Source organism: Akebia trifoliata, chromosome 5, assembly GCF_017979445.1.
Source record: "Akebia trifoliata isolate Shusen 1 chromosome 5, ASM1797944v1, whole genome shotgun sequence".
In the NCBI taxonomy this organism is placed as follows: domain Eukaryota; kingdom Viridiplantae; phylum Streptophyta; class Magnoliopsida; order Ranunculales; family Lardizabalaceae; genus Akebia; species Akebia trifoliata.
In genome coordinates, this window is record NC_141379.1 from 933234 (window position 1) to 951500 (window position 18267).

The window sequence follows — 18267 nt, forward strand, 5'->3', positions numbered from 1 at the left end:
TCCCCATATATATAAGTCCCTATGACGTATATGAAGATGAATCAATGTCGATAGTTTGTTGATGAGGATGGAAGTAAAAAATTAATTACTTCTAACATATCAAGTTTTTAAAAAACAAATCAAAATTTAAACCAATTAACGCTTCATTTGACCAAAATCTTTTAACTAAGTCGTTTTATAATAATTTTCTTATGTGACAATAACCTCTATCAGGCTCTATAGCAACGAAATCTTCCTTCGGTTCTCTCAAATGGCGGACAACTGATTTGGAAATCTGTAAAGCTTCATGTAATCTTTAAGAAGTATTTGTTTCCCCAGAGAATATATTCTATTTTAGTTTTGACTCGGCAGTGTACGGTAGGGATGGCAACGGATCGGTTCGGTATCGGATCAATACCATTTCAATACTATACCCGATCCGAATGGATTAATGAATGCGTGAATCGAATTAGATCCGATCCGAATACATGCCTAATTTTCAAATGATCAATGCTCAACAAATTTTAAAAATATAAAATCATGTAAATTTTTAATAATTTACTTTCCAATTACAAATATAAAAGGAAATCAAAAGTCTACAACATTTTATCTTATATGTATTTATATGAAATTAAGAATTAAAAAAAAAAAAAATTATTAAAATATGTTCAGATAGAACTTTTTTCGAAATGGATTGGGATAGATCCAAAATTGTTTCGAATCTGAGATTCAAATCTAAAAATCCGATTTTTCATATTTTTTTTCGCATCAGATTGGATTGGACCGATTCGAACATTAGATATATTCCAGATCATTGCTAGCCTTAGTGGACGCTAGTCTTTTATTTTCAATTTTTTAAGTTTATTACATTTAGATACTTGAGGATGTTTTAAGTTGGGTAAATACTCAAATAATTACAAAAAAAATATTCACGTAATGTTGACAATTTAATAAGATTTTGTCAACATTATATGGTAGTTGTGTCAACGCATGCAACACTTTTGACATGTGTAAAATGCTTCTTGGTTGGGTAGACAGTTGAGACACCTGTGTGTTTGCAAAATAACGAGACACTCCTTAGACATTAGTCTTATGTGAAAGACTACTAGAAAAATAATGAAAATACTCTTTATCTTTCAACATATAACCAACCCTTGGTTTTTTTTTTTTTTAAATTCAATCATCTTAAACTTGAAAATCCTTGATTTTTTTAAAACCAAATTTTCACGTGCTCAAAAATCATCTCTTGTTGAATATGAGAACCTCTCACGACCCTCGAGTTCCCATCAATTACTGTAAGAGTTCATTGAAATGTACATCGTAGAGGACATTTCTGACGTGGATGTGTGTCAGAATCATAGATGCTTTTCATCAAGATAAGAGTCGACTTCACCATCAAGTTGTTGGCAGACTGCACGTTTTTTTATTTTTCTTCTTGGGCTCCACTTATTGATCAATGATTTTAATGTTTTGTTCAAAGTCACATAAAAAATCAATTAAAATTATTCCATTTTTATGTACTTTTCTTGGCAGTTTTATCAATGAGGATCCAATTTGATAACATATTATACTGATTCTAAATCAAACCTGTCCCGATATCAGATTGATTGTAAATATTATATATTTGTTTAAATTTATAAATTTTGTTTATATTTTATATATCAAATCTGATATGACCCGATCCAATTTTTATCAGATTAGATTTGGATCCTAATATTGAGATCCAATAAATAATACCATTCAACTTGCTGATCCTTATTGGATTGGTCCTAGATTTAAACCCACTCCGACAATGAGCTGTCAATGGCCGTGCTGGGTCAGACCTTAAATGGACCGATTCTTAATGGGCCTTGAAAATCATGGTTTGAACCTGACCCCTCTCAAGGTTGGGCCGGGCCATGTAAAAGAAAATCAATGTAATAATCATTTACATGAACACTAATTAGTTACCTAAAATCCTTGGATCAATAGATTGAGATGGAGACTCAAACAACACATTAGTAAAATATCTCCATTGAGTTGCCCATGAGAAGTAAAGGTTTTTCCCCATTCTACAGTCCGAGGTTCACAGACAGAGTCGTGCTGGAGTGACCTCAACGGGAGACACCTTGACATGGTGGCACATGCATGTCTATAGATGTGTTTTACTTGAATCTCGAAGAAAAGGCATCTACGGGTTTGCACGCCCCACCACGTGAAGATGCCCCCTCCATTGAGGTCACTCCAGCATTAATCTTATAAAAAGCATTTGATTTCACCGTTGCAAGATGGAACATTTGTACTTAAGGTAAGATTAGTAACTATAAATAATCAAAATTAATATATTATATGATGGACAAGGCTGGGCTAACCAACGGGCCTATTTTTAAAACATAAACCCATTTGTAATTCCCGAACCAGTACATGTTAGGTTGGGTTGAGCGTAATACCCAAACCTGGTACATGTCATGCCAGGCCGGATCAAATCTAAACCTGACCATTTACAGTTCTACTCAGACCCGATCTATTGATTGTCATAATATTCACCATGTCAATTAACTTTGTCATGCATTTTCGAGTCCCAATATGTATCAATGGCAATTAAGTTTGCAAAATGTTGAGTTTAGTCCCGCATCAGACACTCATTACGTTGTCTCTTTCCTTATAAGCTCTTGGGCCTCTCCACTAATTGTCAGTTGGTTTTGAGTTGGATTCTAAATTTATCTTGATATTAGAGAAGGCATTCTCTCTTCCACGTCACTCAATTTATATCTCCACGAGCTTTGGCCCAGTCCAATCCACATGTGCGGGAGCATGTTGAGTTTAGTCCCACATCAGACACTTATTACCTTGTTGTCTCTCTCCTTATAAGCTCTTGGGCCTCTCCACTCATAATCAATTATTTATCCCAAAAAAAAATTTATCACAAAATGAATTGTAAAAATTATTTGAATTCCAAAAATAACTATTAGATAGTTAGAAATGGGCTCAAAAGAATGGGCCATATGAGATTTTACACATCCTTACAAAGGTACATGGTTTTAAAAACCTTATTTTCATCTTATTCTTGTAGTCAACCAAGTCGTCCACTATATTAGCAGTCGTCCACTATATTGACACATCCAAGTGAAAGATGCCTAATATTTTGAAAATCTTGTCAAATCAATTGAATTTAAATATATATATATATATGTATAAAATAATTAATTTTTAATAATTGCAGTCTATATGAAATAATATTTTATGATTGGAAAAAAAGTAATCCATATTATAACTATATTTTAAATATATATTTACATTAAAAAAAAAATCAAGTGATCGAGCTTATATATACAAAATAATAATTATTGTAAATGTATTTTTTTTTTTTCATAAAATTATTTAAACCGGTTTTAACGAGAGTATTCGTCCGAGACGTTATGACTCGGACGACTCAACTGGGCTCTTGGGACAGGAGACAAGCTACTGAATTTGAAAACCGTGTACGTCAACGTGTTTGGCAACTCGAAACTCGAAAGTACACCTAACTGTAGGAGTTAATGGTAATTTCAGATTCAAGGGATTGACACGTGACACCTATATATATATACAGTCCACTCCACTCGCCCAAAAAGTGATACCCGGAAAAGCCCTAATCCAAGTGTGGGCGGGAAGAAGAGAAGAATCCATGGCGGAGGTTAAGAACGAAACTCCTTCGCCTGCAAAACGAAAGCCAGATCTTGAAACCCTAGATCAAAAAAACGATCCAAAGAAGAAAAAACCAGAAATTTCTGAAAATCCTACCATCGACGAAGAGAAACTCAAGAAAGTTGACGAAGATCCAGCAGCAGAAGCAGAAGCAGAAGCAGAATCAGAGTCAGAATCAGAAACAGAATCCGAGGATGTGGAAGGTGATGGAGATGATGAGGTTCCTTCAAACGGAAAATCTGTGATTGATAACAAGGGGAAAGGGATTATGAAGGAAAGCAAGGGGAAAGGTAAATTGGAGGTTGAAGAAGGAAGCGAAGACAGCGATTCGAGCAATGAAGGGAATCTATCTGATGTAGATAGTGATCTCTCTGATGATCCGCTCGCGGAGGTCGATTTGGACAATATTCTTCCTTCAAGGACTAGGAGGCGAGTTGCTCAGCCTGGATCATATCTTGTTAATGATTTGGATGACGATGATGACAGTGATGATAGTGATACTCAAGTTTGAATTGAAGAAGGTTAGTAAGACTTAGCTGATCTGATCTACATTTGTGTCAGAGTTTCGGAGAAAAATTTAGAAGCTTTTTTTATTTTTTATTTTGAGACTTTGATGTTGGGTTTTGCCTGATTTCTTTGTTCTGGATACAATTTAGTATGCTTTAATACCTGATATAACAAAGCTATTTGGATTCTCATTTAAATTTTGCAATATTATATTTTTTTTTTCATCCAGAATTTGTGATGTAAAGTTGCCTTTTTTATTTGCATGTCTAATTAATGGTTAGCTTTGTTCATTTGGTAGATGTTTTTCTTTGGGAAGAAAAAATGATTCTTATTTATAACAAGGAATATATGTATTGTTTAAGGTACTTGTCGTGATTTGGTAAAGTAGATAACATATTAGATTTTATATATCAACATTGATAGGTTTTACCCACTAGAGTTCTAGCAAATTTCCAATAGTAGGGAGGTAATAAGAGAGATGGTGCCTAGCTATATATGAACTATTTGACGTGGGCTTCGCCCCAAAGTGGAGAATATTGTACTATTGTGGGCCTGAGGTGCTACAAATCCTATTTTTCCACATTACACAACAAACACGAATTCATGTGAAGCCAGGGCTGGAGCTGAGCTAGTAAGGAGACTGCGGGGGCAATTGCCTCCACAGAAGTTTGAGACAACCCTGTATTTTCAACTAGTTAAATGCCTCATTTACCCCCACTCCCTCACCTCCCTCCCTATTACCCTCACCTCTCTCCAATTTTACCCCCCCCCCCTCTTTTTAGTTTTTGAAGATGACATTACCTCTTGACTGGGCCTTCTTTCTTTTCAATTTCCAATAAAAAAAACCTCTGAATTTCTCCCCAAAACCATTTATCTTCAAGCTTGTACCATTAACTATAGTTTGCCCCCACTACAATAAAATCCTGGCTCCGCCCCTTTGTGAAGCAACATAACTTCTTTATCTGAGCATGGACTGCCAAAACAAGCATAAAGATTGGTTGATTTAGATATCACCTACTCGTTAATTTGCAAAAATCTTAGCAATTTTGAACTACATTATAGAATAAAGAAACTGGGTATGCCTCTTCGAGAAAAGGAGGGTGAGGTATTAGAGTTGCATGGAGGTCATTGAGATAGAAAACGAGTAAGGAGCATGTGGTGCCTTAGTTTTGTTCGGCGAAGGTGAAGCTTTTGTTACAGTTGTGATTGTGAAAGAAGTTCAGTTAAGGAGAGTCTACCCTCTACAATTTCATAGCTCTTGCCAAGGGCGGAGCTAGGATTTTCTTGTAGTGGGGGCTAACCATGGTAAGTATAGTTGAAGAACTTGAACATGAATGGTTTTAGGGAGAAATTTAGAGGTTTTTGGTTAGAAGTTGAAGAAAATGATATTTAGATCATTTCCAATTAGTAAATGAGAAGACCCGGTCAAGAGGCAATGTCATCAACAAAAAATTGAAGAGGGGGGGGGGGGGGGGGGGGGCAAAATTGGAGGGAGGTGAGGGTGTGGGGGCAAATGGGGAGAGAGGTGAGGGAGTGGGGACAAAAGGGGCATGTAATTAGTTGAAAATATAGGGGTGTCTCAAAGTTCAGTGGGAATAATTGCCCCCCACCAACTCCTTATTAGCTTCGTCCCTGGCTCTTGCCCTGCAAAAAAGACTGGACATGGAGGTAAGTTGGTCGCACGAGATGCATCGCAGATCAAATTGAAGATTCCAATTTTTAATTTAAAATATTATTAAATATATCTTTTGATAATCTCTGTGGATAATCAATTGCATGAAGATGACAAATAGTGCAATTCCAAACCTCAACACACCAACTACTTGTGAGTGTATTTAATAACTAGATGAACTGGTTCTTTAAAGGAAGAATTGGAGATTCTTGAAGGAATTGTTGTTTTGTTTTTTATTGAGGAGAATCCCATATTTATACTATGGGTTTTGTTAACTTGTGAAGGCATTTTATATACAAAATCCAATTTCCAAACCGTATTTATTACCCTTTAATGTGTGCCCTAAGGGCACACGTTAACAACCCTTATACTATAAGTAAATAAAATTAGGCAGTCTTGCATTAATAATTAAAAAAATTCATAAAGGGGTAATTTTTAATAAAGGAACCTTCTCATACAAATGCATGCATGAAGATAATTGGTTGTACATTTATAATAAAGTGTCCTTAAACTTTCTTGTCCAGCCCATATAAATGCAGGACTAAGAGGATGTGGTTTCACATATATGAAAATTTTTGCTAACCTATTTTGTTTAGTGAGGATTGAGGATTCACATGCATGAGATAAGGGAGTGTGTTTTGTCATTAATGGGAAGAACTCACTAACTTATTTCATTTAATGAGGGACTCACATGCATGAGATGAAGTGGTTTTACATTTATGATTAACACATGTGATTTTGGATTTATGGGGAACTAAGTTGTTTCTTTGATAAGAGATGTGCATGTTTCCACATTTCTAGGTGAAATTTGCATGTGTTTTCATGTTTAGAAAAAAACCTTTTGTAAGTTTTTTATTTTTACGAGGAACATGCATGATGTTCTTTCTTTATGGAAAAGCCACATGTTTCCTTTTCATACGTAGATTTCATGCTTAATTGAATATCAAAGTTAAAATGTATTTATTTAATAAACTTAATACTTTCTCATTCTTCTTTTTTTGGGAAAACTCCTACTTGTAATAACGAGAACAGCCTCTAGAGTGGAATTTCCATGAAAGGTTATGAATCAATACCCATGTATGAATATCAATCCACACATGTAATCACAGCATCGCTCAAGTGTCTCAGTAAATGCTAGATCTTTAGAATCATCAAGAGCTTTTCAAAATTATTTTTAATTATATACATGTATAATATTTGAGCTAAAAATCGTAGTATTCCTAACCCTTGTCCACAACCTCATTCCTAACTCTCCAAATAATAATATACCTTATTAATGTATCCTATTGCTGCAAAACTGCTTTGCTGCCAATTATAGAGTGGAAGCATACAACACCCCTGTACTTTACATCCTCACAAGGTTTGGAAAATCGTGCTATAGTTGTATTTTGTACACCGCAATGTTGAACCTGCAATGACAGACCCATCATCAGTACTTTCACAGAGGCAAATATCCTTGAATCTGCTGAAGATCAGCCATGACCTCAACCATCATATAACCTAAAGTTATGCACCTTCAGCAATGTCATGGTGGAGTTATTCAAACAAAGGGGTGACATACTGGACATCCTCCATGGTGTCGGTGAAGATGCGAAAGGAAGGATCCTAGTCCATCTAATGGTAGGGCTTCCTTCCTAACTTTTGCATACTTCCAACCATGTCTGTAAGGGAACTTCTATTTATCTATTATCCCAAACACTAGAATCTCATTAACTGAAAGTAGTACACAGGATGATTATTAAATGCTGACCTTTTCTCTTTACAACCAATCTACTTGTAACCCTTCGAACCCTCTCCTTCAAAATCCAACTCAACTAGAAGCAAAATCCACATAATGAAAAACATCCATGCCAACTCTAGATGTTGTCCCTAACTATGAAAAACATTGATTTTGATACCTTAGTCTTAAGTCTTGACTCTGAAATATCTCTTCAACATTGTGACTCTGAAATCCTTGAAATTGTAATCTATGTTGCCACTTTTTTTTTTTTTTTTTTCTTTTTTTGTGTGATATCTATATCTTTCATTCCTGTTATTTGGATTTTTACCCCCAATGTAAGCATTCTTTACAGACCTATCTGCTAGACTTAAAGTGATGTCTGTGGGTTTCTATACCCCCAAACCTAGCTGTTTGTACACAGAGTACGGTAAGAGATTCACACTCGCTCCCAAGTCTAGAAGACATTTCTCCAGTGATCCTCTCCAGGTGAATTCTATTATTATGGCATGACCAACATTTTGCAAGTCATCTTTCTACATGTAGGTAATTTTATGTGCAGTGCTTCCCACCAGTCATGCTTACATACCACACACGCCAACAGACTATTCTTGCCATTTTGGCTCTGATTCTTTAACAAATTCATTGCCTTTATTAGATAGATTCCCTTATTATTTCCCTTCATCATTGGCATTGATGATATGTCAAGTGTGGCTAGGGCGGGTTTGACTCTGGAAGGATGCTTCGAAATCCAAGGGTTTTAAAATAAGTTACACCATATGGAGTCAAATTAGTTGGGAGTCTCGGGACATGCATAGAGACAAGGTTTTTTGTTTTGTTTTTTAAGATTTTTAGATATAGAAAATGCCTCTGTTGATCTCCGAACAATCATTTCCATTATATTGGCAGCATTATCCATATGGGCAGCAAACTGAAGAGAATTTTGCCCATGTAGTTAGCGCTGGGTTGCTGAAATGAAAAGTGTGATTCTAGGTTCAATTTGCTGAAATGAAATTTATGTAGCTAACCATACTTAGAGGCTACTACGATGATGATCATTAGTGGCATCGGAACTACTAATTATTTAGCTTTTGACCAATATTGTCTTTAAAATCTTATCTCAAATAGAGGTGGTTCTAAAACTTCGTTTGGGGATTGAATGGGTCTATTTGTTGCCGACACTGGATCGATTTTATTAAAATCCTACATTTATGAATTTGAATGGTATTATTCTAATGAAATAATTTAATATATATATATATATATAATATATATATATATATATATATATATATATATATATATGAGTCCCTTTATATAAAAATCTTGGATGTTTATGTAAATCTTAGGAGACAGTGAGATTCACAAGTTAAATTTTATTATATTCTATATATTGTGTGCTTTTTATTTTAATTTTAATTTTTAAATATATTATATTACTGAGGCCAGGAAGAAGAATATTTTGTTCCTCAAGTCTCTTACGCGTTAAGAGGTTGCCGGGTACTGTGACCCAATTAGTTATGTGTGAACCTAAGCTACACATTGTGCAATTTTTGAACATATGTTGGACCGACGATCAAATGGTCTAAACCATGTTTAAACATTTGATGTTAAGAGGCTTCTATTAGTTTCCAAATGCTAAACACACTACTCTTATTATAGAATGAATTGGGTTTAGATAGAACAAATGGAAATAAATAATTTTCTAGGTTGATCATCACCACCATCATGCAAGGAGAACCAACATTCGCTTGCGGACTGGTTCGCCTTGTAATTCACTTTTGTGCTCAATTGACTTGTTGTGTAATGCTGATGAATTTAATTAAAAAATCAAATCAGCAAACTGCGATGATTGAGTCCATAAATTTGTTACTGAATGGTTCGTTGAATCCCATGAACCTAGATCGGATTGTGCCACAAACTGATTAGTTTGGTGATCTTGGATTGGGAGTCCAAAAAAATAAAAAGTTCGTTAGAATTTGGGCAGTAGATGGATCTTATACTCAGAAAATTCAGCTCAACTGATATCACCAATCAAACTAATTTTTCATTAAGTCCAAGATATCAAGCTGATTTTCATGTGGGTGGGTCCACCAACGTCAAACTTCAATTCTTCGAATCCTAAAATTAGTCTATTAAAGTGTACTTTAGTAAGATCAAACGTACTTTTAATATGTGACTAATAATTTTCAAAGATTCAAGTGCTTGTATGTATCCCTTTGATTATAACAATCACTACTTTTCGAGAAGCTTAAGAACACTAAGAAAAAAGCATTAATCCTAACTTCTCACATAATCAAAAGTTAAAAGTCATAAGTCATAAGTCAACTCTTTAATTCAATCCATTATCTTATTATATTATTATTACCTAAAACCTTCCTGGTCAAGGTAGTGAAGGATGGTTACCGGACCTTAACATGCTTGAAGAGGCTATTTTCGTCAATTCAACACATTTTTTCAAAAAAAAAAATTCCCCGACTCAGACGTCAAATTAAAAAAAAAAAAAAAAAAGGAGCTCGATTATCAGAAACATAAAAATAACAACAGAAACAGCCAATGATAATACCTCCTCCAAATCATGACAGGCACAACTGAAGAAAATCAATCCAATCAACCCTCTTCACCATCTAAACCCTCTTTATCATCATCTCAACCATCAGATGATGATACAAAGAAATGGGTGACCCATGTCATGGGTGTCCCCACCGCCCCCACAGCTCACCCCAACAACCAAAAGGCAACTCTACTATGGACCAGTGAGGACCACCATCTACACCATCACCCCTATGTTCAATACTCACCTGTCAATAAACCAACCAAAAATCCAATACAACCCATTATCCACCTCTTCATCTCAATGAAGTAGACACTCGGGCACAATATCTGGCTTAACCATAAGTCACATATATAACTCCTTAAACACTACCCACTTTACATATTAGCTTCCCTTGCAGTTAAAATGGGGTCGTCTGTGATGGATGCTGCTTGGGGGAAGGTGGATCTGATGGTCAAAGCAATAACAGGTGGTGGGTTTGAGTCTCTTTACTAGCAGACCTTCATGACTGGAAGAGAAGCCAAAGAAGACGTTTGCTTGCTATCTGTCCTCGTCCACTGGTCCGGTCACTGGTACTCTCTATCTGTCGAATTTCAATGTTGCTTTCTGCAGTGATCGTCCCCTTTCCTACACTGCACCCTCAGGTGACGAGGTTTGGTGCTACTTCAAGGTAAAATAAAATATTAGAATTGCTTGCATATTGAATTAGAGGAGGAAACGACGCCCTCGTCTCTTTTAATATAAGCACACCAAGTCTGGTGTGTCAGAAGGTTTGGTGCTACTACATATTTACACCACACCTGTCTGATCATGATTCTTGAAAGATTGTAAAAATCGTGTAATTCATCATGGGCACAGGATAAATGAACACTACATAGTTGATCAAACTTGAATTCTTGAAATGCTTATAATACCATTCAAGTTTTCCTTGAATAGGTTATGATACCTTTGACAAAGATCAATGACATCGGACCTGTGGCCATGACAGAAAATCCATTGGAGAGGTACATCCAAATCAACACCATTGATAGTCACGATTTTTGGTTAAGGGTTTTATTAATTATGAAAATGCATCAGTTCATCTCACAGAGACCATCTTGGGTTCCACAACACTCGAAACAGCAGTTCATCTCACAGAAATCATGTTGGGTCACTCCAAATTTTTGTTTTCTTTGTTCGAGGGATGGGGAGTCTGTTAATCACATTCTTATACATTGCTCTTTCTCCCGTGCTATCTTATACATTGCTCTTTCTCCCGTGCTATCTGGATGTTCTTTTTCTCCCAGTTCCGGGTGGATTGGGTTCTTCCTTTATCTTTTTTTGACCTGTTAGAGGGTTGGAGTTTGAATATCTTCTCTTCTAGAAAGAGACTTCTTTGGGCTATCCTTCCATCGGCCATTGTTTGGGGTCTTTGGAAAGAGCGCAACAATAGGGTATTTCATAGCAAGGAGAGCTCGTTACACACAGTGACTTTAGAGATTATTGGGCTTATGTTCCTTTGGTCTAAGATGAACAAAGCGTTTGAGGGGGTGCGGTTTCAAGATTTCTTATTTAACTGGGATACCATTTGTAACAACTAGTGTCAATCCTTGTATTTTTTCTTTATTTTTGTTTTCCTTCTTTTTTGTTGGTTCTTGTGTGTTGTTTGGGGGCTATCTCAGCCTCCCCCTCTTCTTCTCTTCATTTATATAATCTTATACTTATCAAAAAAAAAAAAAAAAACACTCGAAACAGCAGCACAACCAGTTGGTTGATGGAGATAGGGTTTCTCTTATTGGATTCTTCATCTTCCTTACAGTTTTGTTCAATGCTGGTCTTTCTATAGTGTGTGAAGAATTTTGGATATTCATGTTTGAGTTTCCTTTTTTGTGTAAATGTGTTTTCATGCATTTGCTGGATCTGTATCTTTATAATAATAATAATAATAGTGATGAAAAATAGTATGCTTGTTTCCATGTATTTGTTTTTTTTTTTTTTTCCTCTTGGCGTCTTCATGTAATCTCAGCGACAAAAATAAACAGATTTGACTCTGAATCACCTAGAAATGTGATTTTAATCTCATGAGTAATAAATGCCCATGTTAAAGATATCTACCGGACTTCTACAAAAAGGGTTTTGTTAACATGTGCCCTAAGGGCATACGTTAAAATGCATTAAATATACCTTAGATATAAACATCTGAGGATATTTTGGGTAGGAAACATTTTTTAAGGCATTTTTGGGAGGAAAATAAGGTGTATTTAATGCATCTTAACGAGTGCCCTTTGGACATAGGTTAACAAAACCTCTACAAAAATGTCCCAGTTGTGTTATTCACTAACTGACCTTTAAACCTTAAAATAAGAAGCAATTTAAGCTCAACTTAGCATCACGGCATACATCATATCTTACAAGGGATGAGAAGCAAATTTAGCCACGATAATATTTCCTGGCACAGAACATCCATCTCTGTGGTTAGTACAGCAGTAGGGGTCCAGCTTTCGATTGTTTCCCACAACTAGGAAGCAAATCAAGGAACTTCTCAAAAGAGAAACTGAGACCGTAGAGGGAGCAACATTATTCATGCACCACTTTAACTGCATCCTCAATCTCACCTTCTTGGTGATATCCCTGCAAAATAGCATTACAGGTGTCAAGCTTTGGGTGCATACCCTTCTCCATCATTCTTCGACAAATTCCTTTGGCCTCTTCCAACCTTCCACTCTTCCAATACCCATGTAGGATGCAAGAATATGTCACAAAATCAGCTTCAATCCCATTCTCACCCATCAAATGGAGAAACAATTCCGCATCTTCGAGCCTCCCTGTTTTACAAATCCCATCTATAATCGTACCACAAGTTATTACATCGAGCTTTAGTCCCTTTCCCATCATTTCCTCAACCATATCCGCAGCCCCCTCTAGATTGCCCACTACACATAAACCATGCAATAGTGTGTTGTAAGTTACTAGATTTGGTTTAAGACCCAACACCTCCATATCCTGCATGAGCTCTTGAGCATCATCGACACACCCAATTTTGCAAAACCCATCCATCAAGGTGTTATAAGTTATTACATCGGGCTTCGACCCTTTACCTTCCATTTCAAATAAGAGTTTCATGGCTTCCTCCATATTCCCAATTTTGCAAAACCCACCAATTAATATATTGTATGTGACGATATTATTTCCAGGTCCTCTCTCTTCTACAAGCCGGAAAAGCTGAAAAGCATCCTTATGTCTCCCTACTTTACAAAGACTTTCAATCAAAATACTGTATGTGAACTCGTTAGGTTGTAACCCTAATTGGGTCATCGCATCTAAGAGATTCAACGCTTCCTGTAAACGTCCATTTTTGCAAAGTCCACGTATAAGCATCGTGTACGTTATTACATTCGGAGTAATCCCACGGTTCATCATCTCATGAAGCATCTCCATAGCTTCTTCCCAATGCCCTTCAACACAGAGCCCACCGATCAAAGCTGTGTAAGTTACAACATTAGGTGAGAAATCCTTCTCTGACATCTCATAAAAAAGTTTTTTGGCTTCACCAAATGATCTCTCCTTACATAACAAGTCGATAAGAGCAGTGTATGTAAGCACATTCAGACTATAACCCACCTTACCCATGTTATTAAAAACTATTTTCGCCGCTTTAAGCCTACCTTCCTTGCACAAACCAGCTAAAATTGTATTATATGTAGTAACAGTTGGTTTCAATTCTAACTCCAACATTTCTTTAAGTAAAACAAAACCCTCTTCTGATCTCGAAGAACTACACATAGAATCAATAAGGATTGAATAAGTTCGATCATTTGGGCTCGGCCCTTCATCTCGCATGTGAGCAAGAACACAAAGGGCTTCATTAACCCTATTCTCTTTACATAAACCTTTAATCAAGGTATTAAAAGTAACAACCGTAGGTTCAAAATTACGAACACGAATTTCGTCTAATATTTGGTGGGTAAGATCGGTTCGATGGGTTTCACAATAACAATTGATTATAATGTTCAATGTGATCAAATCAGGAGAAATTCCAAACTTTTTAATCGAATTGTACAAAGACAACGTTGCTTCGAATCGATTAGCTTTAATCAGAGAAGATAAAACGACATTACAGGAGAGAACAGAGGGTTTGGAGCTTGCCTTGAGAGAGCGATGAAGAACAGCAACTGCTTCATCGACCATGCCCGACTTGCAGTAAGATTTAATGAGATCTTCCGCATCAAATCTTTCGAACTCATCGAGAGAAATCGAGGGGACTGCAGATGAGTTACAGAAGCGGAGGTTTAGACTTCGCAATCTGAGAGAAATTCTACTTGTAGAAGCTAGGGTTTTAATCGTTAAAACCATTTTTCATGCTTAATGGTTCATGAAGAACGAAAGAAATCTTACAAGAAAAAATAAAATATTAAAAATTGTAGATTTTTTTCAGTTTTGATTTCTGAAAAACGAAAGCTTTCAGAGTAAGAGGAGAGCAGTCCAGACTCCAGAGGGGGTTTTTAGTGACCACGGAGCCTAACTTACTATGTGGCACAAGCCTGAAAATTGGGTAATTTAGAGATGCCCCTCTTATTTTTGGTGAATACTTGAGATACCTTTGATTTTTCAAACTAATGACATAACTACTCCTTGACTGTGGTGTTCTTGAGAGACTAATAGAAAATTACCTTTCAATGCCCTTATCATTGGAGCATTATATCAGGCAAACAATTGACCTAAAATGATTTAAAAACCTTAATGTACATTGAAACACACTCACTCTATATTTAAAACTTTCAACAAAAAAAATAAAAATGGTGAGTCATCTCAATCTGACAGTTTTAAAATCATGAATATAATTGTTACTAATGTTTTTTAATCCAAATTTTATATACAAATTAAGAGAGATAGTCAATGTGAATCGTCCATCACATTAACTTGTCTGAGATCCGTGATGACTTGCTCAATATTTTTAAAATATAGATCAAGTTAAACCCAATAAAATCAATTGGGTTTTGTGATTTTTTTTTTTAATGATTTAAATGTTTGTTATACATATAAAATAAGATCTTATATGTTTAGACATTAACCAATCCACCTTATAATTAGAAAAAAATAAAAAATTTAATCGATTTAAGCAATTTGAATCATAAGAGAATAGATGACTCGGACAAGTCAACTTGGTATCGAGTGGCCGGATGATAGGATAATGAGTTTCAAAACCATGATTGTACTCCATATATTTTTTTTTTCTAATAATCTACAGAGGACTTTTCGAATCTCAAACAACATGTGAAGCATTCCATAAGACCTACAAAATGATATGAACGAAAAAAAAAGAAGAAAAAAGGATGAGTACATGTTACCTAGGGAAGTGTGGAGATTTTCTACAATCCATTTATTAAGAATCTTCTCATCTCAACCGTTTGTTTGATGCAAAATCTCAAAAGTGATTTGAGACCGGTACTTTCCATCTACAAATGAAGTGTTACTACTACAACGACAAAAAAAATTATTAATTATTTTCTGACACCCTCCCCCTTTAACACATGTCCCTTGATGTGGCATGTGCTAGAACTAAAGATTATTTTCTTGGGATACACAACTCAACATATTTATGGGGATGTACAGTTATGTAACCTAAGGGGGAAAAAAAATATACGATTCTAACCCATGCCATGTTAGAGGGCGTATGGGGGCATGTGCCAGAGAGGCATTGGAAAATCATGGCTGAGAAAAAGAAAGAAAAGAAAGAAAGAAAGAAAAGAGGATAGTAGGAGAAGATGCACATAAAACTAATTAATGCATGCAAATGCACAATATATGATCTTGCTCGCCCCATTGTTGTCTCTTTCGAAAGGGTTATCCAACAGCACAGCACAGCTCAGCTCTAAGGAAGAAAAGTAAGTCTAGCATGAGAGATAAGAGGCAGTTAACTAGACCAGGGATGGCTTGCTTATGAACCACACAAAAAGGAGGCACAAAAGCTTTGATTTGAGACTCTTTGAGAGGATTGATATAGGCAAGTCATCCTTGGCTACCAAACAAAACCTCTTGTCTTCATGTAAGACCACTCTTCCTTCACACTTTTATGCCAATGTTGGGTTCTTAATGGTCTCTATTTATAGAGAAAGCAATGGGGATAGGGCAATGCTGATACCTGATTCGTATCGCCACATAAATTAGCTAGCACCCCATATAATCAATTTGCCTCATCCATAAAATTTTATTGGACACCAATCCTCAAATTGGTGTCCATGTATAAGGAATATATTCTCTTGATTTGAAGGAACCGACATACATGTTGGCATTCGATAAAGATCGGCGTTGAGTGTAGAAATTCTCAAAGAGAAAAAGCTTATGATGGCACACTCGTTATGGGTCATTTTTGTGTGATGACATGGGATATCTAGCTTTCTTCATCACTCTTTATCTTCATGTATAGACTCCTCTTGATGGTTTTAAACCCATTTGAGGTCAAGGGAGCGTCATCCTGATCTTGGCAATTGAGTGAGATAGTCAACATGAATCGTCCATCACATTAACTTGTCAAAAATCTAAGATGACTCATCCGATCTTAGACATTAACGTTAGCATTCCCCATATATATATGAGGAATGCTAACAGACAAGACCTCATGGGGACGTAAGCATTATACGTCACATTCACTTTTCAATAATATCATTTCCCATTTTATCTTTTAGTAAAAAAAAAAAACAAGGGTATATTGATATTTTACATACTATATATATTAATGATTTAAATATTTGTAATCGATAGAGATTATGATTTAGTGATTGAACATCTACTTATCCAAACATTATTTTTGATCTGCCTCTATAATCATAATGGAGATTATAACAAAAATAATTATGTTTAAAATACTTTTTTTAAAACAATTATATATATACTTGGAGGATTTGACTTGTTTGAGTTGGATTGAATCAGCCTAGTCAAAATGTGTTCAATGGATACCCAAAATTCGATTCTTGAAACCATGCTCCTGAACCCTCCATAAGGTGCCCAAGAATAACTAAAAGGTGTGATATTGTGTCAATGGAAATTCTTAGGACTCGTTTGAAAATCTGAAAATCGAGACTAATCAAGGTTAGTTCTGGTCTGAAATCTGAACCTTTTTTAAAGCTCATTTGGAAATTTTTATAAAAGGCCTTTATTTTCTTCTAATAAAAAAGTTCAATTTTGAAATCAAATCTGTCAAGAACTAACCTTGATACGGAGTATCTGAGGTTGATTTTGAAAACTTGTTGTTTTCCAAACAGACCCTTATGGAGATGGGTTGGAATTTGAATGGTCTCTATCCCCCAACATCTCTCTATAAAACTTTATGGCCTCATTATTCCAAAGCCAACATGAACCCAAGGTGAGGTCACATGCCCACACTAATAAAGTCAATGGCTTTCAATCAATAATAAAGTTTTGGTTCTCTACAAATAATGTTTTGACTTCTTTTTCAACCCTCACCATCATGAATTTGCATTTGAAGCTTAATATAATGGATTTCAATGCAATGTCAACAAAATTATATACCAAGCTTCTTATTCACTCTAAAACCAATAAAATGATGCCAATATGTGCATCTTTATATTCATTGTGCCACCATGCGAATAAGAAGATAAGTATTTCAACATAAATTGATAAGTACGTTTCGAATGTGCATCCCAATTGGCATTTCCCGGTCCACCACACCATAACCTTGTGAGCCTCAATTGCAAAAATCATGTCCAAAAGGAGAAAATGAAAGAATCTTAGGGAAAATTGTGGAAAAACAAGGAGAATGGGTTTGATGTGAGCTTCTCACATTGGGAAAACACACACACACTAGTAGTTCAAACTTAACTTATAAGCCTTACTAAGGCTTTTGGACTTGTAACATAGAGGAAAATTTTGCTATAGTAGGTTATCTGGTGTGAGATTGCTGATTATAGTTGATTTTACCTTAATATGATGTATCCAAAAGTCTTACTAAGACTTCAAGTCGAACCCTCAAGGGTTGGAAAATGGCCAGATCATGTCTCAGGAAGCAGAGGTCTTTAGTTCAAATCACCCTTTAAGAGCACCCTCAGCGATTTATCTAAGAAATTACTCAATGTATGTGGGGGAGGGTATTGTTGTGTATGAGATGTCTTGTATATTGTTGCACTACGCAAAGTTGCGGGGGGGCAGGGGGTAGCACCCCCACTAGTTTAGGGT

The 18267-nt window shown here is 35.8% G+C and overlaps 2 protein-coding genes and 1 pseudogene across 7 annotated transcripts; 2 read left to right on the top strand and 1 right to left on the bottom strand.

The window, feature by feature from the left end:
- Positions 1 to 3563: 3563 nt before the first annotated feature.
- Positions 3564 to 4343, top strand: LOC147400802 (nucleolin). Its single transcript, XM_086441825.1, has one exon. The coding sequence runs from the start codon at positions 3626 to 3628 to the stop codon at positions 4154 to 4156; it is 531 nt and encodes a 176-aa protein (XP_086297951.1). The 5' UTR covers positions 3564 to 3625; the 3' UTR covers positions 4157 to 4343.
- Positions 4344 to 8830: 4487 nt separating this feature from the next.
- Positions 8831 to 11824, top strand: LOC147400803 (GEM-like protein 5; annotated as a pseudogene). The gene is made up of 2 exons (XR_015178278.1): positions 8831 to 10765; positions 11032 to 11824. The product of XR_015178278.1 is annotated as a GEM-like protein 5 (transcript).
- Positions 11825 to 12496: 672 nt separating this feature from the next.
- On the bottom strand, positions 12497 to 16112 carry LOC147400804 (uncharacterized). 5 transcript variants are annotated; one of them, XM_086441830.1, is made up of 3 exons: positions 15894 to 16112; positions 15423 to 15530; positions 12497 to 14336 (listed from the first exon to the last, which is right to left on the bottom strand). In XM_086441830.1, exon 3 carries the CDS (start codon positions 14260 to 14262, stop codon positions 12652 to 12654), a length of 1611 nt encoding a protein of 536 aa, XP_086297956.1. In that variant the 5' UTR covers positions 14263 to 14336; positions 15423 to 15530; positions 15894 to 16112; the 3' UTR covers positions 12497 to 12651. The 5 variants fall into 5 exon arrangements, with proteins under 5 accessions (XP_086297956.1, XP_086297954.1, XP_086297957.1 ...); XM_086441828.1 differs by having other exon boundaries at positions 15423 to 15550; XM_086441831.1 differs by lacking the exon at positions 15423 to 15530.
- Between the last annotated feature and the right edge of the window lie 2155 nt (positions 16113 to 18267).